At 44.2% G+C, this 27,082-nt stretch overlaps 4 protein-coding genes across 14 annotated transcripts; 2 read left to right on the top strand and 2 right to left on the bottom strand.

The window, feature by feature from the left end:
- Positions 1 to 24: 24 nt before the first annotated feature.
- On the top strand, positions 25 to 4,665 carry LOC5667239 (mitochondrial thiamine pyrophosphate carrier). 2 transcript variants are annotated; one of them, XM_061642764.1, is made up of 3 exons: positions 74 to 278; positions 450 to 747; positions 824 to 4,665. In XM_061642764.1, exon 3 carries the CDS (start codon positions 1,988 to 1,990, stop codon positions 2,909 to 2,911), a length of 924 nt encoding a protein of 307 aa, XP_061498748.1. In that variant the 5' UTR covers positions 74 to 278; positions 450 to 747; positions 824 to 1,987; the 3' UTR covers positions 2,912 to 4,665. The 2 variants fall into 2 exon arrangements, with proteins under 2 accessions (XP_001688500.2, XP_061498748.1); XM_001688448.3 differs by lacking the exon at positions 450 to 747 and having other exon boundaries at positions 25 to 278.
- Positions 4,658 to 22,164, bottom strand: LOC1274788 (palmitoyltransferase app). 9 transcript variants are annotated; one of them, XM_061642749.1, is made up of 11 exons: positions 21,811 to 22,164; positions 20,491 to 20,978; positions 15,353 to 15,839; positions 14,934 to 15,279; positions 14,740 to 14,851; positions 14,496 to 14,650; positions 14,279 to 14,400; positions 14,045 to 14,174; positions 12,624 to 12,708; positions 10,577 to 12,041; positions 5,303 to 7,123 (listed from the first exon to the last, which is right to left on the bottom strand). In XM_061642749.1, the coding sequence occupies exons 3-11, from the start codon at positions 15,508 to 15,510 to the stop codon at positions 7,120 to 7,122; spliced, it is 2,577 nt and encodes an 858-aa protein (XP_061498733.1). In that variant the 5' UTR covers positions 15,511 to 15,839; positions 20,491 to 20,978; positions 21,811 to 22,164; the 3' UTR covers positions 5,303 to 7,119. The 9 variants fall into 9 exon arrangements, with proteins under 9 accessions (XP_061498738.1, XP_061498737.1, XP_061498735.1 ...); XM_061642750.1 differs by having other exon boundaries at positions 21,968 to 22,162; XM_061642747.1 differs by having other exon boundaries at positions 20,491 to 20,782; positions 21,811 to 22,160.
- Positions 22,165 to 23,069: 905 nt separating this feature from the next.
- Positions 23,070 to 26,008, bottom strand: LOC1274786 (actin-related protein 3). 2 transcript variants are annotated; one of them, XM_313987.5, is made up of 6 exons: positions 25,478 to 26,008; positions 25,138 to 25,318; positions 24,271 to 25,039; positions 24,101 to 24,183; positions 23,925 to 24,008; positions 23,070 to 23,841 (listed from the first exon to the last, which is right to left on the bottom strand). In XM_313987.5, the coding sequence occupies exons 1-6, from the start codon at positions 25,519 to 25,521 to the stop codon at positions 23,746 to 23,748; spliced, it is 1,257 nt and encodes a 418-aa protein (XP_313987.1). In that variant the 5' UTR covers positions 25,522 to 26,008; the 3' UTR covers positions 23,070 to 23,745. The 2 variants fall into 2 exon arrangements, with proteins under 2 accessions (XP_313987.1, XP_061498741.1); XM_061642757.1 differs by having other exon boundaries at positions 23,070 to 24,008.
- Positions 26,009 to 26,239: 231 nt separating this feature from the next.
- LOC1274785 (MICOS complex subunit MIC13 homolog QIL1) lies at positions 26,240 to 27,036 on the top strand. The gene is made up of 3 exons (XM_313986.5): positions 26,240 to 26,425; positions 26,542 to 26,692; positions 26,761 to 27,036. The coding sequence occupies exons 1-3, from the start codon at positions 26,418 to 26,420 to the stop codon at positions 26,968 to 26,970; spliced, it is 369 nt and encodes a 122-aa protein (XP_313986.4). The 5' UTR covers positions 26,240 to 26,417; the 3' UTR covers positions 26,971 to 27,036.
- The last annotated feature ends 46 nt before the right edge of the window (positions 27,037 to 27,082 follow it).

The raw sequence follows: 27,082 nt of genomic DNA, 5'->3' as shown, positions 1-27,082 counted from the left end.
AAACAGACCAGCAGCACGTAAACAAATGAAGCAGCCGCGCACAGCACAGCATCGCAGCTTCCCGCTATCTACGAAGCGCACACACACACTTGCTTACATTCGCTCGCGTGTGCGCTTGTATTACAGAGGCAAAGCACCGAAACGCAGATCGCGGTGGTGTGGTACTGTCTGTCTGCCCTCACTCCGTTGCACATTAGCTTGACCGCAACCTTGCTGCGTGGTTCGAAACCCCATCGGCTGCACGTTAGTTTCGGAAGAAGGAGACACACATTCTCAAGGTAAGCGCAGTACGCGTGTGTGCCTATGGGAAGGGATATATGGGACGGCCGCGGTGTTGTGTGCACGTTTACGTAAACACGTACGCCCTTCGCCTGCGAAAGAGAAGCCTTTCTTTTCCCCCGTTGCTGGTAGTGTTGTTTGTTTACATGGTGTAGTTTTTCGGCCTGCAGCACCGGCCTGGCGCTTATGTCACACCGAGGCAGTGTGTTGTGTCGTCGTCGTCGTCGTCGGGCTGTGAGAACGTGAACCACGCAATTGGGCTGACGGTGTGTGAAAATAGACTCGGCGTGCTATTTATAGCGAAGCACATGGTGTAGATTGTTTTTGGTACCGACGTAGGCGGCGTGTGCTGTTGCCGCTGCTGCTGTTGTTGTGGTTCGTTGTGTGTTTTGTAGCAACTGCGACCAATCAAACAGTCACGAGCAGTAATCCTACGCCATCGGAAGTGTGCGAGTGCGAACAGAAAAGGTTTCGATTTTTGTGAACAATTATTATCGATAGACCCACTTATCTCGTCTTTTTATTTTGTTGTGTGCTTTTTTAGGGTGCAAAGATGGCGCAGCCTTGAACGGCGGGTGTAGGTGACGAAAAGAGGGGGTGAACATATTACCGCACGCCGTTTACTGAAGGACATCTTCCCTTTACCCCCCCACAACGGCCCCACTGATGATGATGATGATGATGATGATGATGATGGTAGCCGTGTAAAGGCACTTTCTTAAGCGACATTGTAGACATTGTAGCGGCGAGCAAGTCGAGAAAGAGAAGGAGAATAGGACCAAAAAAAGCTCATCAAACCCTAAACACTCACTCAAATCGATGATATGCAGGAGAGTGGAGCCGCGTGGATGGGTGGCAGTGGCAGCCGAGCGACGATCGCGCACAACAGCCCGAGCGCACCCTTCAAACGGTGAGTCTCGATAAGCGTGAAGGCAAAACAAAGCGCAATACCGTCCACCAACACCACCAACGGTAATCCCGAACGAAAACGAAAACGACCCACACGTGAAGCGCGTAAATTCGGTCAACGTTCGTCCCGTGGAATGGAAGGGTCGGCGAGGTGGTCGCTACGGTTCCCCCTGATTTGTTGGCGTCCCTGCTACATACGAAAGTTCGGCGGCTCAGGTGACGCCGGCGACGGTGGCTCACAGTGATGACGCGGTCGATGGACAATAACACAGCAGTGGCAGTGTATCTAAATTCTAACCTCGCAAGCGAACTGCGACCACCGCGCACGGACTGTGACCGACAGAGCACACAACCGAGGCGAACGTGAAAAACAAGGTGCTCAGATGGTGATATAACAGCTTCGATTTTGGTGTGTGAAAATTCGGCCTTGGTGTTCCCGATCCAACCGCGTCCGGAATTTGGAATGTGTACTTGTATGTGTGCGTGCATGTGCGAGTGTGTGTGTGTTTGACGGTGCTTAGATAGATTGTAGCGAGGAGGAAGGCCACAAGGTGCGTGTACGCAACAGTTGGACGTTTATTTGTGCGTTTGCAGGCGTGAAAGAGCAAAAAAAAACAGTCCATAACGTCTAATCGGGTGTAGGCATCATTTTGAAATGTGTCCTTGGTGCGATTGAACTTTTGTTTTCGACAATTGAGTGCTGCCCCCTTCCCTCTGTGGCTTGTTGCTCCACTGTGACAAAAACGCAAACGAAAGCAGGCAAAAGAAGAAGCAGAGAGAAAGAGAGAGGCAAAACAGAATGGATCGCGAAAAGAACGACACCTCATCGAACTCGGGCATCGCAGGTGGCTTTGCCGGGTGCATCACGCGCTTCATCTGTCAGCCACTCGATGTGCTGAAGATCCGGTTCCAGCTGCAGGTGGAGCCGCTGAGCGAGCAGCACGTCACGTCCAAGTACCGCACGATCGTGCAGTCGACCCGCCTGGTGTACCGGGAGGAAGGGCTGCGGGCGTTCTGGAAGGGCCACAATCCGGCCCAGGTCCTGTCGATCATTTACGGCGTGGCGCAGTTCTCCTCGTACGAGCGGTTCAACCATCTGCTGCGCACGGTCGACACGTTCGAGCGGCACCAGAGCGGACGGAACTTTGTGTGCGGTGCACTGAGCGGCACTTTCGCAACCGTCATTACGCTGCCGCTGGACGTGGTGCGCACGCGGCTCATCTCGCAGGATCCCGGCCGGGGGTACCGCAGCTCGGTGCAGGGCCTGAAGCTCATCTACCGGCACGAGGGCGTGCGCGGGCTGTACCGGGGGCTCGGCCCGAGCGTGCTGCAGATCGCGCCGCTCACCGGCGGCCAGTTCATGTTTTACAACATCTTCGGCAGCATGTTCCGGCAGTACTTCAACATTAGCGCGAGCGAGACGCTGCCGGCGATCGAGCTGTTCATCTGCGGCGGGATGGCCGGCCTCTGCACCAAGCTGCTGGTGTACCCGCTCGATCTCGCCAAGAAGCGGCTGCAGATACAGGGCTTCGCCAAGAGCCGCCAGACGTACGGGCGGCACTTTGTGTGTGATAACATGTTCAACTGTCTGTACAACATCGCCAAGCAGGAGGGCGCGATTGGGCTGTACAAGGGGCTGTATCCGGCGCTGCTGAAGGCGTGCTTCATGTCCGCGTTCTACTTCGCGATCTACGACGAGATGGTGCTCATCCTGAACCACTGATATTAGGCGTTCACCCGTGTGTGGACCTCACATCGCGGGCGGCTGCCGGTGTACTACTGTAGACGAGATTGTCACGACGTTGTCTTCATTTTCCAACCCACCACACTCCCCCCATCCATTCATCTGGAGGTCCGGCATGGAACTCCAATGGAACTTCCACCCCACGAGGACTTGTCTTCCAGTGTCTCTCAGCAAGTGCTTAAACGCGTTTAATGACAGCTCAAAAACGAGTCAGAAACGAGCTCCCGCGAAATGTAGAGAACGCTTTGCATGCATCGTGTGCGCGTACATCCGTATTTGTAGTGTTAGTAGCCCCATCCCCACACCCAGTTGCAGCAGCTTCGCGCCCAGCGTCGGTTAGAGACAAATTGAAAAAAAAAGAAAGTTCCTTTCAACGACGGAGAGAAGACGGAAACAGAAAACAGTTTACCATGTTGGGTTTGCTATTGTATTCGAATAATGCAATATTATGCTTCATCACGACCATATTATACGGGATTACTTATAGCTTAGTTAGATGATAAGAAAAAGGATTAGGTATCCGCGCGGATTTGCACATCATAAACGTAAATTGGCAAAACACGCAGCATGACAGAGGAAGAGGATTGGTATTTTTTGCGAAATTCACACGCGCCCACAATAATATGGCACTGGCACTGAACTCATGTACTTACACTTCTGTATTGTCAGACTATCGAGATTGTTTTTAGTTCCTAATGCGACAACGGTATTCGATGATGTGTGACATTTTTGTTCTGTTAGACATTAGACACTATCCTTAGTTGCGTTTAGCGCACTGTGGAGACGCAACCGAACTCAGGAAAGACGTTTACGTTACGGATTTAGATGTTTTAGTGCTGTTCTTGTGTAAGAGTAAACCGAGACACAACCACACATACTCACTCACACACAACGCCAACGATTGCTCAAGAGAACGCAGGCAGTGCGGCTCCGAATGCACCATGCGATTGTTTAAATGCAATTTCTTGTTTTCCTTGGTTTTGCTTAACAATATTGTATTACGTTTCACTGCATAGAGTCAAGTCCAGGGTCATCCAATCGGGTAGTGCACGCGGGTACACCACCATCATCAAGGAACCACTCTTCTGTAATGTAGTTTAGCAGCGCAAAGTTATGCTTTCGGTGCGTGCTTGTTGCACGTGCGCGATCGCTTAATGCCTGAGAGTAAGATCGCTGAAATATGGAGGCACGAGATAGTAGATAAGTATTTAATAACGATTATACATAAGCTTCAGCGAAATGGCGAACCGTAGGCGAAAGCGAAGTAATGCGAAAAACGTAAAGTGATGGCAGAAAAAATAGGCAGAATATGTAGAAGTGTATGTAGAAGTTATCAATGCAGTGACAAACAAGACTAATACAAGCTAAATACGAAAAAAACACCCCTCGTGGAGAGAGAGCGGTCCGAACGACAATAAAGAAGGGTGTAGAGGCAATGTGCGGTAAATAATGCAATTTTAAACTAATCCACAAACGGGTTGCAGACATTGCCCCTTTATCCAAACAGTGGAACCACTCTAACAGTCAATTTGGTTGCGTTTGCGTCTCGCGAGTTATGTAGTGATTACCATATGCTGCACAAACACTTCACCGTAGCTGCAAAATGTGTACATTTACGAAAAAAAAGGAAAAGAAGAAAAACCGGCAAAAAAATCGTAGAAATTATCGTCGCGAAAGCAGAAACATGAGTGAGGTGTATAATAATAAAATATGTTATCGATGAAGTAACGTTATTCTGTACAATTGTTTATTTACTTTACTTTACGATCAAACCGCATAAACCTCATCATCATCGTTGAACATACGCGGATCTCTCATTCAATCTGCATACAGTACTCTCCCTAGCTTCCTCACCTGATTCGATTCCCCCCTATCAGCCATCCTTTCTCTGTGTCGCAAGTAACAATTGTGGCATTGGCAACACAAATCGGTCAACAAACTTGTATATTACCCTCCCCGGTCAGTACGGAAATTGATCCCGTAGCGTCGTTTTGCAATCGAATTCTTCCACCATCGTCTCATTTACATATATTAACAGACAAGAAAAAAATATACATCCTATGTATTAGTGTCGTAAAGCAGTTAAACACGCCACGCTTCCTTTATTCTGCGATCGCAATCGCTGTCGTTGTCTTCTATCACTCTAGCAATCGGTTCAAATTCATCTCGCCCGGTGCCATCGAATCCTATCACCTTTTTGTTCGTTCGGTCTGTGTATCTCTCTGCCGGCCGGTTTTCCGTGTAATATAATTGTAGCATAAGCGCGCAACCACACCACAACAACAAGGAGCAACATAAACTTTGCAAAAAAAGCACAACAAAACGAAACCACGGGCTGGGAAAAAAAGGTGTTAAGTGTCCAAACAACCACACAGTAAAGGAATAGTGCATAGAATTATTGTTTTTTTTTTTCTTTTTGCACGTGTTACGCTAATTGGATAGGTCTATCATTTGAATTTTCTCTATCATATCGTTCCTGCCGCGTCATGACTCATCTAGTACCCCGGGATGTGTTTGTGTGTATGTGTGTGTGTGTGTGTACACTGGCGAAGAGGGTTGTCTAGCTCTAATATGCACACTGGCGGAGGAAACGGTTTGGCGGGTTGAGGTTTCCCTGACGGTTGTTGTTTTTTTCTACACGGAATAGTCGTTTGGCGTATCCTACACACTCTTACCGCTATGTTTGTGTCGTTTCCTTGAGGCAACTATCTCGCCAATGCTGCTTCTATGTTCCTGTTCACTAGAAGACTGTCAAATTGTCGCCTGTAGCCCGTTAACACACGAACACGCATCTAGTACACATCGGAATGTATCTTTGGAACGGGTTTGTTCATGGAGCCCCCCTCCCCACCCCGACTCCTCCCCTCGCTCTTTACTACACGATGGCCGTCTTCACCAGGCAGGACTGGGAGTGGTTGCCGATCGAACCGTCCAAGCTGTCCAGATCGAGCGCTGTATCGATCATCGTCGATTCCTGCAGCAGCCGCATCCGGCTGGCACTCGGTGAAATAAACATCGGCGACTCGGTGTGACTGTTGTTGTTGTTGGTGGTGGTGGTGTTGTTGTGCATGGATGCGATGCCTCCATTGCTATCGATCACATTAGCCGAGGAGGAGACGGCCGCTGTCGCCCCACTCGAACCATTCGACGACGCCTGCTGTTGTATGATCACATTCGGGTCGAGCGTTTTGATGACGTTCTTCATCTCGATCGTGGTAATCATTGCTTGGGGTTGCTTTAGATGCTGTTGCTGTGCGGCCACCATCGGCCCACCAGCGGCTGAGGACGGTGCTGGTGGTGGGTGCAGTTTTGTCATCGTGTTGGCGGTGCTTTTGGTCGCCGTGGCGAAGGAGCTGGACAGCACCGGATCGTCCAGATCGAGATCGTTGCTAATGAACGTAGAGCTGAGCAGCTGTGATGGATCGTCTAATGCTAGCTGATGATGAGGATGATGAGGATGATGATGATGCTGCTGCTGCTGATGGTGTTTGCCGTTTCCGAGTGCAGGATGAATATGCTGCTGCTGCTGCTGGCTACCGCTGATCCCTCCCGTCCCCGTAGACACCCCGGTGGGCAGCTGTTCGGCAGCGGCCGGCCCGCACGGGCTAGTTACGTTCGAGTATACGTGCTGATAGCCACCGGGCCCGACGGTCGAGCTGGAAACGTCCACGACGCCCGACACATTGCTGCTGCCCACGCTGGCCCGCTTGGGCGACGCCAGCAAACCGACCGCCGATCCGGACGGCGAGATTTGAGCGGGCGGCACATTGCTGTACACATTTTCGTGACCGCTCACGCTGCACACCATCATCAGCTCACTAACGTTGATAATCTCATCGGCACTCTGTATTTTGTCGCACTCGCTCATCATCATGCTGGAATGATGATGATAGCTATTGTTGGGCTTTCCCGGCTGCCCTCCACCGCTCGGTCCGTTCGCTACACCGTTGCTCATCGAGTCGCGGAACAGGTTCGTGTAGCTGCCCGTCAGCTGATTGCTGGAGTCGTCCATCGATGGACCACCACCCATGCCTCTCGTTTCGAGCTCCATGCCGTCCTCGTCGAGCAGAACGGTGGTGGTGGTGGTATCTTCTAAGCCACCGCCGGCACCACCCGATAAGATCGAAACATTCCCGGTCGTTGATAGGGGCGCCTCGTTTTCGACCAAATGCGCCACACTGTTGGATTTATCTGTAACAAGGAAAAAGAACGAACAATGATAAACAATGGCGCCCATAATACTCAACACATTGTTTAGCAATAGTTGCTAGTCAGTAAAGATAGCGAAACAATAATTACAAAGTAAATGGGTACCAATATGGGTTACTAAGCGGCAGGTTACAAACGAATTAAACGAACGAACGAGCGAACGAGCGAATAAAGGGAATTAAACACATGCAACCAATCATTACAGAGCAGGAAAACTCCAGTTCGAATTTCGTTGCATAATAAATGCAATGCAAATATGCTCTTTTTTTGCAAAGCCAATGCATCGAATTTGTGACTTACAAACAAGACAACCGTTTCGCAGGGGAAAGAGTTGCATAAAATTAACCAAAACTTAATCTAGCTGCGGAAAGGAAGCATTAATAAAATCTAACAACTTATCGCTACGTAACACTATGTAACAAAACACATTCAGTATACCAGCGGTTATGTTAGTAGATTTGTTTACAATTTACTGACGGGGTTTAGTTGCATTGTTAGTAGCACATTAGTAGTACATAGGTTAGGATGTTTAAATGAGTATAATGGTTCGTTTTGGTAATCAATGAAAACGATTTGTAATGTGAGTATTTGTTGTTGTTGTTTTGTTTAATTTAAATTAAATATAATTTTCAATCTTTTATCTTTCTTTTCGTCATGTGCTATAATACTGTAAAACTAATTTTCTTAGAATAATTAATGCAATAGTAGTGTACTTTTACCGTGAAACAAGAAAAAGTTTCTAGTTTTTAGAAAAAAAAAATCACAAATAAAAGTGAAAAAAGCTAAACACAAAACTAAACCGCCTGTAATGGGATTTGGCAACAAAATTATTGAAAAAAAAGAAGAAAAAACTGAACAGGAGCAAAACAGGAATAGTGAACAAAATGTTTCTACATCCTATCGGAAAATACAAGATGGAAAAATAAGCGCCGAATTATTTCTCGTTAAGATAGGTACAAGTCAATACAGTACATTCTAGAGCTCGGCAGCGGATCAGCACAAAAATAAAAACGCAAATGGAAGCAATTGATGGACAAAAAGTAAACAAGATAAATGAAACAGAGTTGAAAATTTGATAACTTGGGATAGAAAAAAAAGGGAGAAGAAGTAGTAGATTGCCAAAAATACTCAAAAGAAAGGGAGTACATTTGGTTGAGTGAATCGATTTGGCTTTAGAAAATACGTAACAACACTCACCGATACCCAACGCAACACACGCAAAACACTGGTACCGGCACGGCACGGTTAGTAGGTAAATATAGGCTCGGCGCAAAGTGAGAGAGCGAAAGTAAAGAAAAGTGTTTAGATTTGAATGGGGTTGTTCCAATTGTGACCCACAGCGAGAAAATGAATCCTCAACCAATTGCTAGTCGACAAGACGCATCGCATATTCCTCCGACACTGTACTGTATATGTTTCCTCTCTTTTTTTATAACTATCAAATATAAGTTTTACTACTTGTTTTGTCTTTTCTTACATATTTCTATTAAAAAAAGATAACTTTACTAAAGATGATACACTTCCTTCTTTCTAGTATTGATTGTATTATTTGGGGTTTTCCTGTCCTGTCCGGGATAACTGTCTTGATGCCATTTTCTTTTCCTTTGTAACATTTTAGTAAGATAACTGGCTAAATGTGAATCCTTTATATCTGGTTTGCCAAACTTGTTCTAAGAAAACATGGCTTCTAACATTGAATTCAAATTATAATTGTTGTTCATCTTTTTATTGTTTCAATCGAAATTAAAAATAAAATAGTTTCTGTAGTAAGAAAATATTAATACAAGCGGCACACATGTACCATGTGTTTGCATTTTGCACCAGAATGTAACATACAAATTGTGGTAAATTTCGCTGTAGAATAAGGCAATTCATAAATGTTTCAAAAAACGTAAAATCAACAACAACTGTGGCTAAAATGTGGCTGGAAGATCTCTTTAACAATGGTCAGGTTTTTTGGTTATATTCCTTTTGAAGGATTTTTCACACTATTTATTTAACTTGTGTATTTACCCTACACAACTCTGCCACGCTTAAATGGCGCATTAAACCTTTGGTTTTCGTATCACAACTATACAACAACGGGATTTGCTTGTTTCTCTTTCAGAGCAAACGATGTAGTAAATCGTGTAGTGGAAACGGATAAATCAACAGATGTGATCTTCTGCAAATTTGGTTCCTGCTCAAAATAATGAAATACGATGCAAACGATAAGCACGAATCATAAACATTAACAACTTTGTTGAATGATCTTGTCTTGTGTACTACGATACACTTGACACAAATGGTGTTGATGTTCATGGAGTTTAGCTAACTAGCAAACGAAGCAATGCACTCAAAATCAAGCAGAAGTAACTAGGAATTACTCTCTCTGGAACATGTTTGCTACTTTTTGTTGTGTTAAAACCCACTTCGCTATTATGCCCAATATTAGTAATTTCTGCTGGTAACGCACAACAACTGGCTAACATTTTTCGAGCAGGAAATAAGAACTATTATTTAAGAAGCTGCTCAATAGCGCAGAATGCTGCTAGAATGTTCGAACGATTGGTACATTTTTAGGATTTTTGTAATTTTTTCTTCACATTTTCTAAATCTTTATGCCTATTTTGAATGCGGTTTAAATGTCTATGAGTTGATATAAAAAATGTATATTTGCTATAGTTTATATTATCTCAGGTGTAGAATTTGAATAATTAAAATGAGAAAAAAACAACTCTCACCCCGTACGGTGCGTAGTATCAAGACAACATTTGCTACATCATCATTACTCTATGATTTACTTCATCTTGAAAGCTACTTCAACGTCCATTTGCAACCGATAATACAATATTTGCAATTCAAAAGATACGTTTAGCTAAATAACTATGGAGAGACTGTGTTTGTTCTTGGCATAAAACCATACTGCAATCACAACAACAAAAAACACCATTTGCACAGATCACAGAGCAAACCCAGAGGGCAACCAAGAATGTGCAATCCCAAAACCAAAACAAAAACCACGCTAAAGCGAAACAAAAAATACCCTTGAAAAACAAAACAATAATAAAAAATTTAAACCGCTGCAAGAAAGCTGCACAAAAAAGGGATAAAATCAAGAACCAGCAGTTTTGCTTCGAAGCACCGTGATATGCCATTACCGTGGTGCACATTCGCACTTTGCACCAGACGTGTGTGTAATTAGTGACCGGATCGAATAGTTCATAACGAGCAGGGGGAGTGAGTAGTAGTAGTAGTGACAATGAGGTGGCAGAGAGATGTGGAGTGAAGACTGTATTGTGAAATTATAAAAAATTACAAAACTAAAAATGTAGTATATGCTAGGTTTCGTTCGTAGCATCCTCGTGTATCGAGTTGAGATCGAAATTGTTAAACTGATACTCGAAAACGTTTGAGAAGCGCTGCTTATCGCTTCCGCCACGCCGCTGTACGTACGGACTGTTATTACCGGCACTGCTTCCCATTCCTCCTCCTACTCCTACTCCTCCTCCACCTCCTGCTACTGTTCCTTGGCCGCCCATTCCACCACCGCTGCCACCGGCACCAACACCACTTCCACCACCCTCACTACCATTCATCAGACCGTGGTGGTTGGTACAGTCGATGTACGGCGTGCTGCTGCCGCCCAGCGTGCTGGCCGTGCTGAGCATGCTGCTCCGATTGCTCGACGAAACGCACGTGTTTGCGCTCCAGAAGCTGGGACTAAACTGGCTAAACGAGAGGGCCGGGGAAACGGGATTGGTTCCTCCCGGTCCACCGCTACCGAATGCGGGCCCGGCCAGGGGCGACGGCAGCACCATCGGTGGCGTCGGCGAGGATGACGATTTCATTTGATAGGATGGCTTGCGGTAGAATTTCGCATATCCTCCTCCTCCTCCTCCGCCTGCTGCTTGCTGCTGGTGGTGTCTATGTCGATGGTATCCCCCGCTTCCGTGCTGCTTACCCCCACCGCTACCCTTCGAGTGTAGCATCGGATCAAGCTCACTGCTGCAGCTGGGACTGCCGCACCGGATTGTCCGTGGGCTGTTGGGGCAGGTGTGTGGGGCAACGTTTTGGCGCTGCTGCTGCTGCTGATCAGAGAGCGTAGTGATCGTATCGTAACTGGCAAGATAGGAGCCGGACCCCGAACCGGACGGGAGCAGATTGCTTCGGCACCGTCGATCCAGCGACGAGGTAGCGGAGGACGTCGAGTTGGACGATATGGTAGCGGTCGAGGCCGAGGCGGACGAGGAAGAGCCACCGGACGACGAAGACGAGGCCGACGAATTCTTCAGCATCAGCCCGTTGCTGTACGGTATCACGATGGGGGCGGCGCCAGGAGCTGCGGCCGGGTTGAAGTGATTGTTCAGACTGTTCGTGCTGTTTCCACCCGGACCCAGATTGCCCAAACAGTAGAGCCCTGCGCTGTAGGCGCCTCCACCATGAGCGAGCCCATTCGTTTGCTTGCCATCCTCCAGGGGGTGATGCTGATAGATCGGCAATTGCAGATCGTGCGAAGACTTGCGGATGCCGATCGCACGGTTACGATGGTACGGATAGCGCGGAAGCGTCATGTTGAGGCTCATTGTGTGCAGCGGATGCGCCGCCTTCTGCTGCTGCAGCAGATGCTGCTGCGAAACGCTGGTCCCTGCGCTGGGCGTTAAAGGATGCTGCGGTTGGTGCTGTGTGTTGTGAAGAAATTCGGACTGACTTTTCAGCAGCGGCATTGTTCCCGTGCCGCCACCTCCACGCAGAAGCACCGTGGAGGGCGAGATTCCTCCACCGAGCGACGATCCAAGCAGCTGGCTCTGGTCGCTGTAGCAGTACGCTCCGCCACCGGCAGCACCGTTGGCTATGCTGACCCCGCTAGCACTATACTTGGACTGCGGTGCAAAGTACTTGAAGTTGGTCGGTATCGGAACTGGCGATTCCGACCGATGGTTGTGGTTCGAGGGCAGTAGCAGCGATTGAAGCGATACCGTCGCCGTACAGGGCGAATGATCGTATCCCAGCGGATCGACGGTCGGAGCAGCCCGTTCGAATGTCGCGTAATTGGTTGCATTATTCAGGATGTTGGTGGGCGTGGATGGTGCCAGCAGTTGGTTTTGTTGTTGTTGTTGTTGGTGGTGGTGGTGGGGGTGGCGATTGCGAAAGGACGCGTTGTTAGAGGACGCGCGGTTGTTGGTATTGTTGTTGGGAGTGTTATGCGAGTGAGTGAGATTGAGAAGATTGCAATTCGCGGAATGGTGGTAAAGTTGCGGTTGCGGTTGGTTTGGCGAAAGGTTCACGTAAGACAAGGATAAATTATTATATTGTGATGGAGATTGTGATGATAGTTGCAGATGGTTCAGTGGTGGAGGATGGTTGTTTAGGTTCGTTTTAGTCGCAGCACTAGCAGCATTAGCAGTGGCTGCCGTTGCATGGTTTGAGTTAGTTACATTCAGATGGTTTAGGTTAGTGATAGCACCGCTGCTAACTGAAGAAACTGGTGAGGTCGACTTACCGTTTTGTAAGTTATCGTAGCTACGCTGCCGGTACACGCCGGTTCCACCAACGCCACCACCGTTCGATGCGTTTTGCAATTCATGCTAAAACAGGCGAACAAAAGGAACATTGAACGTTTGCATAAGGATTTTTTTTTTTCAAATTGAGCGACACAATAAATTACTTAAATCATTGACAACAATTGTCAAACAAGGGTTTAACAAAAGCTGGTAATATTTGTACAATTTTGCAGTTCTAATACAATTCATATCTCGGATGCCATACTGGTATGAGTGGTTCAAAACATTTGATGCTTCCTACCGTCCTACCGTCAACGCATCGACTAATAGGACACTATTGGATAGACTATGTCCGTGATTTGAGACCTTTTTGGCAAAGTAATAACTTTGTTAGTTAAACTTAATTGTCAAAGAGCGACAATATACTGTTATTATGTGATTATTTGATGAATTATTCCAAAGTCCATCATAGCTCCGAAGCTATCATCATATGTTCGAATGTTTACTATATTGTTTGACTGTTTACTATACAGTGTTTTCTATGAATTGGGACACTTCTTTGACACTTTCTTATCTTCATATGATGGTATTTGGACTCTATTGCAAATAATGCCTTTTTTTCTTTATTTTTATAGAGACTTTGAGCCATTTGGCCTCATTCGCCTCTTAGAGCATTTTTGGACAGGCTGCTTGGAAATTCCTGTTGAATTTGTCCAATAAGGTATAATATATAATATATTGAGTCCAATTCCCATTACATTACTGAGTTTTGCAAGGCAGTTTCTAATGTAAACGATTTTATTCCTCGCGCCCAAAATGTTATTCCACGTCGATCTGATATTTCATTTCCATCAAAATAATTTTCAGTTTCGCCAACATGATTTTCAACACTTCAACGAGCTACTACCATCGTTTTTTCACCGGGGTTTTGAAGTCGCGTGTCAACAAAATTTGTACAATAACTAGTTAATTTGGCCCGGTTACAGGGTTAAGCAAGATACAGGGTTTTCCAAGTCAGTTTCGAATGTAAACATTGTTCTTCACCGCATCCAAGATGTTTTTCAACAGCTATCAAATGGTTTATTTGTTTCAAAATGAAATTTCAGTTTCAACACATGATTTTCAACAGATAACAAAGAACTGTCAAACTCAATCCAGCTTGAGTCGTGTTGCAAATCATGCTGTTGAAATTAAAAATTATTGTGATGGAAATGAAAAGCCAGATCGATGTGGAATTTTGCTTGCAGTGAATAACAATGTTTACATTTGTAAGTGACTTGGAAAAACCTGTAAGGTCATTTCATCTAAGAAAGAGTCAATAAAGTGTCCCACAGCTGTGAGAACTCCTGGAAAACTCTGTAATACCTATGTCCATCTGAACTACAAACACTTCTCTAAAATATCGAATAATCTTGCTTACCTCCATACTGTAATGCTTATTGAGCGTATCCATTCCCGGTTGCATCACAACCAACGGTGGAACAGTGGCACTGTTGTACTTCTCTGTCGCCTGCATTTGCGTCCGATACTCGTCCGTAACGACACCGCGCCTAAAAAAAACCCATCAGAAACAATGAACAAAAACATTCCGCATCCACTCAACCTGACAACGGTGACAACGGACGCCCGAATGATGGTGTGCTGTGTGTCTTACCGATCAATTAGCGACGGTGTTATTGGGCCGCACAGAATGTGGAAACAGTTTAGGCAAATGTTTCCCTGCGAGTACGGGTTTATTGCCTGCTGGCCACCCTTCGAGCTGAATGAACCTTTTATCTGTAATGGGGATGGCGTTGTAAGGGAATGATATTTGCATTACAAAGTGGGAAGTGTGCAGGGGATGCGTCGGCATCTGTTTCCTAGATACCTACATCTTCATTCGTTGTTTGATCACTTGTAGTAAGATACGTGTGAAATCCAGCCAACCCGATAACGGACCACACAGAACAGAAACAAATTATCGCTATTATCACACTGGAAGGAGTCCGCTTGACGACGTCAATGAACTGGTTGTCTTCCTTTAATACTGTAATCGGGTAATAGGGCATAGGGAAAACATCATAAGTGTCGATCGACAACCATACGACCCATCCTTAACGAAGGTGGCATACGTACACATTACTATGTGAGTCGTTGTGCACGAGAATATGAATACTGCTAGGAACGCCAACGAGACAATAAACATGTAGAAGAACCGATAGTTTCGCTTGCCAACGCAATTGCCCACCTGCAAATACAGGAAAAATGCTGGTTCGTGTAAGGTTCGTTTGTAAAACTCCACCAACCACTGTTGGCACAGAGATACGCACCCACGGACAGTGATGATCGAACCGATCAACGCAATTATCACATAAGCTGCAGTGGGAGGCCCGCGGTGGGCGAAAGATTTTGCACGTAAAGCAATACTTGAGCTTCACCGTTTGACCCTTCACGAACACCTCCTTCGTGCGGGGCGGCGGCCGGTAGGTGGGGCTGTTGAGCGAGTTCGGCACCTCGATCTGCTTCTCGATATAGGCCGCCTCGTCCTGCGATGCACGCGGAATAATGCCCGGATCGCTGAAGGCTGTGCGGAAGAGGGAGCTTAGCGTGAAAACGAAGAGGATCCCGCCGATGATCGGGATGGCGGGCGTGATGCGTTGTGCCAAAAATGGACAGCTGCAATGAGAAGCGATCGAAAGAGGCTGTAATGCAAAGGTAAACGATACTCACTGGCGAGAAGGCTACTTACTCGAACACGAAAAACAGTCCACTGGTAGCGGTAATCAGTATGACCGTAAAGTAAAAGACACCCGAGTTTGGTGCCGTCATCAGATATCCGTCGCAGAAGAACTTGTTCCGGCCGGCAAATATTTCCCATTTTTTCGTCACCTTCTGACTCGGTGCCATTTTCAATTATCCTGCCTGTTGGTTCACTGCTACTGCGCGCTACTGTACGGTTAGGTGTGCTAGCACAGCACAGCAAAATAGTTAAGCCAAACCCACTTTCCGGATCTATTACATCATTTTAATAATTCATATTAAAAGCTGCTTGGGTGGGGAGTGATGACCTGTACACCCGGTTCGATCTGCTATTCCAGTACAGTCTCTTGTCCACGGGCCAGATTCGGAAGCGCCGGTTACTGTTTACAAACCTGATAGTGTACAAATTGTAGCAGCAGCTCCGTTTCATCTGATGTTCTTCGACTGTCCCGACGAGGAAGGGCAGGTTTACATTTCTGTTTGAGAAAATGAGAAAAGGAAAAGAGATGAAAAGGAATGAGTTCAACCGGCCCGCTTAGTAGTCTGCAAGCTGGAACAGATGGCTCCGTGTGCTGCTTGGTCATTTCATTAGCTAATATTTAAACACGGCAGAAATGAAATCAATCAACATCGGGTCGTTAGATTCAATATTTGTTTTACTGTTTAGTGCTGTCTCATACATTTCTGAAGCGTGCCCATTTTAATTCGAACGATTAATTCATGCAAGCAGAAATCGTGTACAGACGCTGTTTATATATTACAAAACCAAAAAAAGTTGGTGTATGGTTTGATACAACCATGAGTTTTTAACAAGAAATGCAATAAACGGTGCGTTAATGGCTCATCCAATAATTAACGTCTTCCCTAACCCAATACAAAATTAAATAAACGTATTGCAAAACAGTACACATACATAGTACGGATGCTTACTCAACGCTGTCCAGATGGCTTACATATATATATGCATATAAATAAACAGAAGAAAATCGCTGTCCAGTCGTCTAATGCTATGTTTGGTTTCGGGACGAATGCGGCCAAATGCAGAATGCGAGCAAACCTAATTAACGGGCCACACATAATAAGCTAATCAAAGGATCGGTTTCGGTCACACACACGCACACACACATACACACGCGCGACTGTCTTTAGGTTTTGTTTTTTACTGTCCATTTTTCCGACTTCTTTTGCTATCCGGTCTCAAGCCGGTTAGGTGTGCTAGAAAGTTATGAGTCCTTTCCTTTGTGTGTTGTAGCATATTTTAGTAATCTTATGAACTGATCATATTTCTCTTATTCTTTTTTTTTTTGTTTCTTCGATCGACCTATGACCTTCGCGTGCATGCCTATCTATATAGGCTATCTATACTTATTGGTGCCACGCAAAAGGAATAGTCAGTGTCAGGGCTAAAGATTATAATAATTGTTTCTAAATTGTCTACTAATTGATATTGTGTTATGTTACCCTGTCTCAGACATTCTTTCTTAGTTTCAAAGTCGGTACATTAAAGTATTGCACCTCATCCTCAAACTAAGTTCAGTTTTTCATACAAAATGACCATAATACAACCTGGTCAACAAACGTAAAATAATTAAAATACATAATACAGGGGTTTTCCAAGTCTCTTTCGAATGTCAACATTGTTTTTCACCACGTGCAAGATGTTAATCTACTTCAATCTGATATTTCATTTTCATCATCATTATGTTTATTTTCTTCAGCATGATTTTGAACATGTCTTAAGCTGGATTGAGTTTGAAAGCTCTTTGTGATGTGTTGAAAATTGTGTGTAAGAACTGAAATTTTCTTATGAAGCAAATACACCATTTGACAGCTGTTGAAAAACATCTTAGAGGCGATGAATAATTATGTGCACTTTCGAAAGTGACTTGGAAAACCCTGTATGATGAAAATGAAAATGAAATATCATTATGTGGAGTAACTTCTTGCACGCGGTGAAAAACAATGTTTACATTCGAAAGCCTGTCAAACTAAAATAAAGATGACTGAAAAGTGCTGCTACTTGTCAAAACCGATGCAATTCCAGGTGGAATTTTAAACCACCTGAGATAACATTGATCACCACATCATTTATTATAATATTGTGTATGTATTTGTCACCCCTCTAGCCAACTTACTCTAGCTTTAAAGCTGTACTAGCTGTCAAATTGAAACAACACGCATGTGTTGTCCACACTGCGAATTGGCCTAATACAATATGGTTACTCTGGGGGCAACAAACTGGTTGGAATGAGGATCGAACTCCATTCCACTTTTACAGCAGCCGGTGCGTATACTACTACACTACGAAGCCGACATACTAAGGCTACTTTTAACCTGTTCCTCATACACCCAGTCTTTTAGTTTGAAAAAACACACACACATAAAACAACTGTTCTTAGATATTTTAATAAAGTCTTGCCAATAGTCAAAGATAATATAAAAAGGTAAAAAAACAAATAGCATCGGGGATACTATTAAAAAAGTATACTTGTATACTTGTATACTTTGTGAACCAAAAAAAGAAGCCGTACAACTCTATTATTACCTATTACAGAAATTACGGAGAAAACCCCCTTAAACATTATTCTCCATAAAACCACCACCAAATGTTAGGGTTGGTCAGCACTGCAAAGCGACATGCTTCTTTTTCAGCAGAAACAACGGCCAGCTCTCGCCCGAAGAGGCGACGTGTCAATATGTGCCAAATTTAACGCATCAACAATAGACTTAGTATGACATGGTCAAAATTAGAAAATACAGCTGAAAACTATGGAGGATGTTATGCTTCCAACACACACATAGCGCCGTACCATACAAGCATAAACCATTGTGAAAAACTTGGCAGCTGCCCCTGAGCAAAGAACGTGATTATTTTCGACACCTTTCGCTAATTACACTCGGTTTTGCCATTGGTTCGAATATCGGGCCAGAGGAACGATTCCCGTTCCATGTGCTTATAGCTGATGGAAAGTTCTTTCAACAGCTTGATTTTACGAAAATTATAATACAATCATGTTAAAACAAAAATTCCAAATAATTAACACATAACTGCTTCACCGCTAGGGTAAAATTATTGTTTAATCAAAGAAAGTGCATTATGTGCAATTTGCAACTGATCATGTTCTGACAATAATGAGATCGATAGCGCCTCAAACCCCTAGCAAGGGTCAGGAAAGATAAAAACAATGCTCATTTCAGATATCACAAACCATCATTACTCATCAGTTTCGTGTAGAAAAAAAAACTACGTAAACAGGCAAAAGTTGTGATAAACGCGATAATGCCAAAATCAACAAACAAACTGGGCACGGTAATTTATAAATTACTTCGCCCTGCAATGTCACTGCAAAACGTTTAACAGTATCGTACGCGGGAAATGGCACCGGAGATAAGATTATTTATTTGGTCTGACTATCAATACCGATAAGTGTATGTGTTTACTATTGGCACAGGAATCCTGCGTTTACGATAAAACGTACCATACGTGACTAACGAGTAAATGTTCGCGTATTACAGAGTATGAGCCTTATTGAATTACAGTGTACTACATATTTTTGAATGAACACCTCTCGCTGAACAGCAACAAAAACGAACGTACTAGTAGTTAACTGATTATCAGTTTCATGTAAAACGGCACGTCCCTCTATGGATTGCGGCTGCGGAACTTTCGGCTGCGGAAGAAACCAAAGCAAATAATGTTGCCCTAGTTCACGCCAATATAGGCTCAAGGATCCCACACAAGAACCGGGTCACACTGTTTTCCTCCTTTGGTGTTAACTGCACACTGCTGGCAACCTAGTTCGCCAACTGGATAGAATTCTTTCACCTTTAGCAACATTCAGCAAGAATGTATGTCATTCAGTGCATTTACCGATAAATAGCTTTTACAACCACGATTAGTTGGACGGCAGTAAAAGTTTCTAATTTTACGATTTGAATTTGATTTGTTATAAATTTCGTTATTTCGTTTTTAGGGATTTACCGCCATAACTAAAAGAGCTTAGAAAATGTTTGCTTTCCACAATCGAAAGAGTGCTCACATTTAGAGTGATAACATTGAAGGATAATCGTTTAATTTCGATCGCAAAGCAAGGCATGACAAGGTCGTGGCGCTGCTTCGTACAATCGATAGCGCTCAACATTGCTGTTGATTACAGACACTAGAACTAACTGTGTGAAATGGATCGAATGGTTTCAGAAAGAGTTTTAACGAAGTTATACCTTTGACCAATAGGTATTGAAGTTGTAAAACTCGAAACTAAATAAATTCATTAGTTTTGTGTACAATTGTATGAAACAATCATAAGAATAGTATGTTCAATAGTGCTTCAAAACCGAATGCAGCGGTTTCCAGGAGTTTTCATAGCTGTGGGTCACTTTATTGACTCTTTCTTAGGTGAAATGAACCTAATGTAACGGGAATTTGACTTTATCGCACCCTTATTGGACAAATCCAATAGGATTTTCTAAGCAGCCTGTTCAAAAAGGGTCCCAGAGTTCAATTTCCAACATATGAAGATCACTTCCTATAAGAAATAATCAAGCAAGTGTCCCAAGCCCAAACCTATGAGAACCCTTGGAATACTCCTCGAAGTTTACGAAAGGGATTATATTCCATGCTTAATTTGGTCGATTTTTAGAATGTGTGTAAGTTAGTCGTCCTGATAATAAATTATTAATTGACCTGACCTGATTGTAACGACAACTTGACTGAGAAAAATATAGAAAACAAAGTTACACACCTTCCCAGTTCTCTATAGCTTCGCCTTACAATAACAGAAAACTTCAAATTTGCTACAAATAGTCATTTTGGCACGCATATCGTTAACAAATCAACGTATGTACTGTTTTGGGGAAATAGTAAACATAATACTTTACAACAAAATTAGCCATCAATTCAACAGTAAGATACTTTTAAAATTCCTTAAACTCTGTAGTACATAATTAATAATTAATTCAGGATTCTATCGTCAATAAAAGAAACTGAAATAATGAAAACAACACCCAAATTTTAGCAAAAATCTTTAAAAAAATGTCCAACACAAAAATATTTGCAAACCGATTAGACATTAAACGGACCATCTCTTAGTACTTATGTGTCTCAGTACATTGAATCTCTTTACTTACCAGTCGGTCAGTCAGAATTATGCTCCAAAAACAAAACAAAAACGGCGTATCGCACAGCTGCAGTGTACAGGTTGAAGGCGTAGAAGAAAAAGCAAAACTCGGACGCAAGAACACATAAAACAACACACATAAACACGCGCACACACACAAGCGGTTAAATTTTTTCGACTATTTGTTCCACTACACAAGTGCCGCAGCATGTGCTCTTTAAGGACAACATCCGACGCGGCCTACTGCGCGAACCGTCTGCACCAGAAGAATCTGCCGGATGCTGCTTGTTCAATCAGGCGTACTGCAAATACACAATTCTATTTATCCATCGTCATCACTCATCGTCATCATCATCATCGCGGGCACTGCTGCTGCTGCTTCAGCCGAACAATTCGGGCAAACCGGATACGACCTGCTTAAATTTCGGCTTCTTTCATGTTTTATTTTTTTCGATTACTTGTTTCTCTGTGTCTTTTCGGAACAAGCTGTCAGGTTCCCTATTATGCACAACACGAAAAAGAAAGTAAGGTGCTTCACAACTGGCAAACATCAACTCCGTGGTTAGAGAAGCAATAGCTAGAGACGAATATTATGACGAAACCATCCAATACCGACCGACCCAAAGAGGGGTCGGTCGTCGATGCGATAGGAGCAGCGAACAACAATTGCCCAAGTCTCGACACGCGTATTGACCTTCGGTAACATGATTTTGCACCTTCTCTTTTGTTTTCTACCCATACACCCGCCCACTACTGGTTTCCCCGCCACTAGAACGAACGACAGTACCACAAGCTAATGGACCACCCGACTACAAACCACTTCCAACGCGATAGCGACGTGCAAAAGACCGCTTTCGTACGCAAATGGCACAACACAACACTACACGCCTCGATGCTGACTCACATGGCTCACATAATATTCACGGACGCACGAAAAAAGCTCAACGGCGTCGCGATTTGCACTGCAGAATGCAGGTTTGCTTGGATTCGAAATATTTGGACACGGTGTGGTGTGCGATGGTCATCACGGGCTTGCCTTCCTCACTCCTTCACCGTGGCGGAACAGGGGCCACTGTATGGACGCGTTCAAGCTTCAATATTGTGCACAATGTTTTTCATTGGCCTCGTGCACCACCACCACCACCACTACCATTACCACAAGGGGAAAGTGGCAACATATCGATATGGGATTACGGTGGAACTTCACGTGTTTGTTGCTCTTGTTGCTGCTGCTGGTGTTGTTCCCCTCCGTTTCCATTCGATTTGCTGCCACAGACTAGAGTGTGCAAACGGGTCAGGAAAGACAAAAGGCTGCTCTAAACGCACTAACCATCTAATCGCTGAAAAGAACACACTTGTTTTTTTCCACACGCACAGACACGCACTACGGCCAGATCGCACTTCCCCGCACCACTGGGCCAACACCGGAGCGGTTTTCCATCGAATGGCGAGCGTTTTGGAAAGCAAAATTCGTCTTCAATTTTTACCAAATTCTGCTGCAGCTTTCGGGGCAGCCGCGATCACCATACATGGAAGGTGATGATGACAGAACCAATCCTGTTATGTTGCGTACCAGTTCCGACCGACTGACGCTGCGCGTACGAGCGAAAGAGAAAAACAGTGGAGCACAGTCCGACACCCAAGATGTATAGAGTGAATGTTCAAGGGGGTTAGCTCATTCAGTGCCATTTGACGGCAGAAGCTTTGACGTTTTGCGGCAGGTGTCAAAAATGTGTGGCGGAATGTTTGCGAAATTGCCTAGATTTTATTTTTAAAAAAATCGCTGCATTCAACATTCCAGTTATCAACTAAAAGTTTGTGCAGCATTCAAATAGAACTAAAAATTACCTCTATTAGAACCAAATTATTATCGTGTATCCGAATCCGGATTGTTCCGAAACAAACAGGAATATATGATTCAAAGAAGACACACAGATAAATAATATGTTTTTTCCTTCTCGTTCCTTTCTTTGTTATATTAAGTAAATAAGTAAATTTTAAGTAGTAATTTTTCTTAAGAAATAAAAGTAAAAAATAATAAAAACACGAAATAAAATAACAGTTAAATATATGTTTGCTTGTTTAAATTATTTTGAGTGTAAAAAGAAAGAAATATGGTTGTATTAATGCTTGACGGTTTGGAAGCTGTTCAATATTGCTATCATATGCACCATTAGAACTGATAAGATAATGAACCCCACTCGCTAGTGATATCTCCTCTCAAGATACTGCTAGGGACTAAAATCACATTGATCTGTTTTTTTACTTACCTGTGATTGAAATAAGGTTGAATTTGGTACTCACTTGCAAGAATTGTTCTATGTTGGAACCTAACTAACACCTCGTTCTCCGCTCTGAAGAAAATTCTTTTTTTTTCATTTCAAGGTAGTAGTTCAAGATCTTACCGCAGCACTGTTATTTAATTAATTGCAATTGGCTATTATATTTCCTGAAAACCTGTTACAACAGGGCAAATTCATTTCCTCAGATGGGTGATCAAACCCCAATACATGAAGTATGTAACTGTTCAACAAGTTACAAATGTAGTTCGTTGTAAGAAATGGTATATTGTTTTCAATCGAAACTTGCTACAGTTTTACGTACGCTATTGCTTTATTTCTCTTCAAATGAAAGATAGTTTGGAAATTTATTTTAATACTTTTAATTGGGTACCGATAACGCTCAGCCGTATCTAAAAATGATGATTTGGAAAATTAACAAAAAAAAAATGCAGTTTATTTCGATACTTCCAAGTTGCATGCATGCATTCCATCTGCTCCGATAATACTCGTTGCAATGTAGTTGTTTAATGTTTCGAACCGTCGTTTTATTTCATACTGTTATGATAGAAGCAGTTTTTCATTGTTTTCTTTTTAGCTGTTGATAAAATTACGGACCTGCATGCATACGAGCAAAGAAGAGAAATGAATTGGCGGGGAACGATTGCGCAATTGCCTAACGAATGGAACTGTATGTATAAAGTATAAAAAAATACAAAACGTTTGAAATGCTTCCTAATCGCGGCCTTACACTTCTAGTTTACCGGTTTGCTGTGGAAGCAAACGAACGTAACGATTTTTAATGGGGATTACTTTTGGTAAATAATGTATGTGTGGTTTTTTTTTAGAAAAGACTTCAAGTCGTTTCTATTTAGCAGTTTGTTCAATTTTCTCACCATTCGTTTAAGATACCGAACCTGACGCGTTGCATTGGATGGGCACGATTCACTCCAACGTCAATGTTTTCGGTAAACATCCGCTTTGCTTTATGTCATGGTTCCAAAGACTGGATTATGGCGGCATATACCAGGCCCGTACTCTTCGTAGGCAGCTTTTGTGTGACACACTTGATAGAATTCGGGCTGGATGAGAGAGAAGAGCACAAAACATAATAATTAGTCACCTTTTTTTGCGACACACCCACATTTTTCGAATTAGCGCTTACCGTGGAAGCCAGCATGCTACCTCCGAACCAGACAGCGTATCGTTGCATATGATGCGATATCACCGACACATCAATTGGTTTTGGCTACGACGAGAACGACAAATCATCTCATATTAGTGCATGCACGGTAGCTTTTATTGCCGCTCTGCATCTCCTAACACGTCCGTTATACATACCTTTATTCTTCCTTCGCTTAAATTTTCACTAATTCTCAGACGAGCATCGACACTTCGCTTAATGTCACGTTGCAGACGACGTCCTAGAAGGGCATTAAAATGGAAATGTTGTAGACAAGAGCGTCCGCAATATTCCCCATCCCCGAAATACCTTCCCTGGGTATACTTACCAAAATCACGGAACATTGTCGATCCACCGCTCAGCACGATATTGTTGTACAGCGGTCTTCGCACATCGATTGGGCAGTTCTGTATGACCGTGTCTACGATTTCCGACAGCGGTGTCGTGAAGTCGGGGTTGGAAAACTCGGGATGGAAGAAAATTTCCGGCCCCAGGAACCGCTCGTACCCGACGTCCACACCGAACGGCTGCTTCGTGATTGCATTGATGCCCTCGTAGTGGCGCATCCACTTGGTCGGTTCCGCATCGTACTTGGCAAACTCTTTCGCAATGTCCGGACAGATGTAGCTGTACCGTTCCTTGATCGCTTTGGCCGTCTCCAGGCTCTGCTCGGGCGGAATGCCCACCTCGCGCTCGCGCAGCAAGCTCTGAATGAACGAGGTAATGTTGCGCCCCGCAATAGGAATGTGTTTGATGCACGATCCGATCACGTACCCCTCCGCTACGGGAATGACGTGCGTGACGCCGTCACCGCTGTCCACCACAATGCCGGTCAGCGTCCGCTCCTCGACCGGGCGCGATGCCCAGCTGGCCGCCAGTGCGAGCACCGCCTGCACCGCAATGTACAGCCCCGGTACGTTAAACGTTTCGAACATGATTTCGGCAGTGTACTCCCGGTTTTCCGGCGTGTTTAGTGGCGGCTCGGTAAGCAGAAAGTGGTGGTCCTCCGGTTCCGCGCGAAGATATTTGAAAATGCACTGCTCCAGAAACCGCTCCATCAGGTCCCAATCTTCGACCAGCCCATGGCGAACGGGGTACTACAATCCGGGAGGGATAGAGTGCAGTTCCATATGAAGATTAATCATCATTCCGTGTGATGGAGGTCCACTCTCCCCCTCGCATGAGTCATACATACCTTCACCGAGTATCCAGTCGCATCGAACGCTTCATCGCCGATGTAGAAATCCAAGTCCTCGACTCCTTTGGTCACACGGCGTGCACTTTGATCGCCTACTTTGGCCGACTCTTTGATCGCAATAGCGGAAGGGATGATGAACTGTGGTTCCTTGTTCGCTGCAAACCCAAGTTTCGTGTACCTGTGATACGCGCCGCAAAACGCGCAAGAGGAGTAATCACATCAGTATGAGTAATTGATCATTTATTTTAAGCCAAATTGTCGAAAAACTGGCCAAGATCAGCAATTTGCCGCTCTTTATCTATCTTCCCACTCCACTTGGTCCGGTGATGACACATACCCAGTTCCTACATCAATCACACAAGCTGGAAGTCGTCCGGTCATTTTTGGACCCTTTTATTTACTGCTGGATGCACACACGAACACGATGGATAACGTTTAGTCCGATATTTTTGGGGATAATACCGTTATTTTCCTAATCTGACTGTTAGAAACAGGCCATCCGTCTCGTAAGCGCAGGAATTCTTTGCCGATAAGAACGTCCCTATATTTCGACAAAACAAAACCACACCTAAGCACTGTGGGTCTTGGAGCTTCGAGCTGAGTTGTTGGTTTTTCTTCTTCTTCTTCTTCTTCCGCTTCTCCACGATGACACAAGGCAAAGTAGCTATTTGTTGGTTCACTGCAAATGATATCTCACAGTTGACCAATTGCTGTAGTGGTTTGCAGAACTATTGGAACTATTTAGTACGGTTCATCTATATGCACAATGCTATTATCGTTCTTCTGATAATGATACATCTAGTTTAATTTTATCCGCATAAACTTCTTCTTCAATTGCTGTCACAGCCATTTCTGCAGCTAGCTTTGATCGGTAAGTTTAGAGCGTCAGGTCGAGTTCTCAACAAGAGACGGTGCGAATGTTTTGAAATAAAAAAATATTCTTTTATGTTATTTTCCTGCTTATACTTAATTATTTAATTAAGCGTATTAATTTTAAAATTCCAAAGATCGTCTTTATGCTCAAAGACCAAGCAGGAATGTTTACTTTAAAGGAAGAACTGTTTAATTTGTCATCCACGCTTTCATTCAACGGCGCACAGCGTGAACCTTGCAAATCAGCTGACAACTCGGATAAATCGGCTTGTGGTTTTGGTAAAAATTACGTAAAATAAAAACACACAAATCCTGCTTGATCTTTCTTCGTGTGTTTTTTTGGGGGAGTAAGTAAGCTATCCCACTATTGTTGGGGCGTCCGATTGCTCGAAGCGTAATCGAATATGTTCAGGTAAATATGTTAGCGGGCTGTGCATCTCCGTCCTATGCTCGTACCGTCCATACCGATTGGCTGCTGATTACCAACTGGGCATACATTTATGCGGTATTCTCGGTTGTCCTCCTCAGGTTTGCGGTAAAAGTTGGCCTCGCTGGCGGTGCCGTGTACTACAGCAAGCAGGAAGGCATCTGGGAGGAAGACACCGAAAAGGTGTACGAGCGGTATGCTACTGCAATGAAGCCACACATCGAGAGCGTAAAGCAACAAATTCCATTGGATGTAAACAGCAGCTCGGGTACAGCTTTTGGGTAGAACTCGGAAATAATCCTTTCCATTCCCGTTTCCAGATACCGGCCCTCCCTTCGAGCGGAGAGTTATGCTTTGTGACGAAACATTATTACAATGAGGGTGTGAAAAATACGATTCATTTCATCCATCGGCTTCCTTGCTATGCTGGCCAGTGGGCAAAGAAGGGTTCGGATGCAATTAAACAAGCCCTGGACGCTCAACCAGCCCCCCCAAAAGCCGAACCTGCAGCAGCAGTGACAAAGAAGTAGGACACGAATGGTTTAAACACTAACTGTTGGTAACATGAAATAAAACGCGGGTCTGTGAAATAGGAAGGACGAGTTGTGTTTATTATTTCTGCCTCGGCCGTAGACAATTTCG

The sequence above is a fragment of the Anopheles gambiae genome, chromosome 2 (genome assembly GCF_943734735.2).
Source record: "Anopheles gambiae chromosome 2, idAnoGambNW_F1_1, whole genome shotgun sequence".
Lineage (NCBI taxonomy): Eukaryota > Metazoa > Arthropoda > Insecta > Diptera > Culicidae > Anopheles > Anopheles gambiae.
This window is presented reverse-complemented; position numbering and strand designations above follow the sequence as displayed.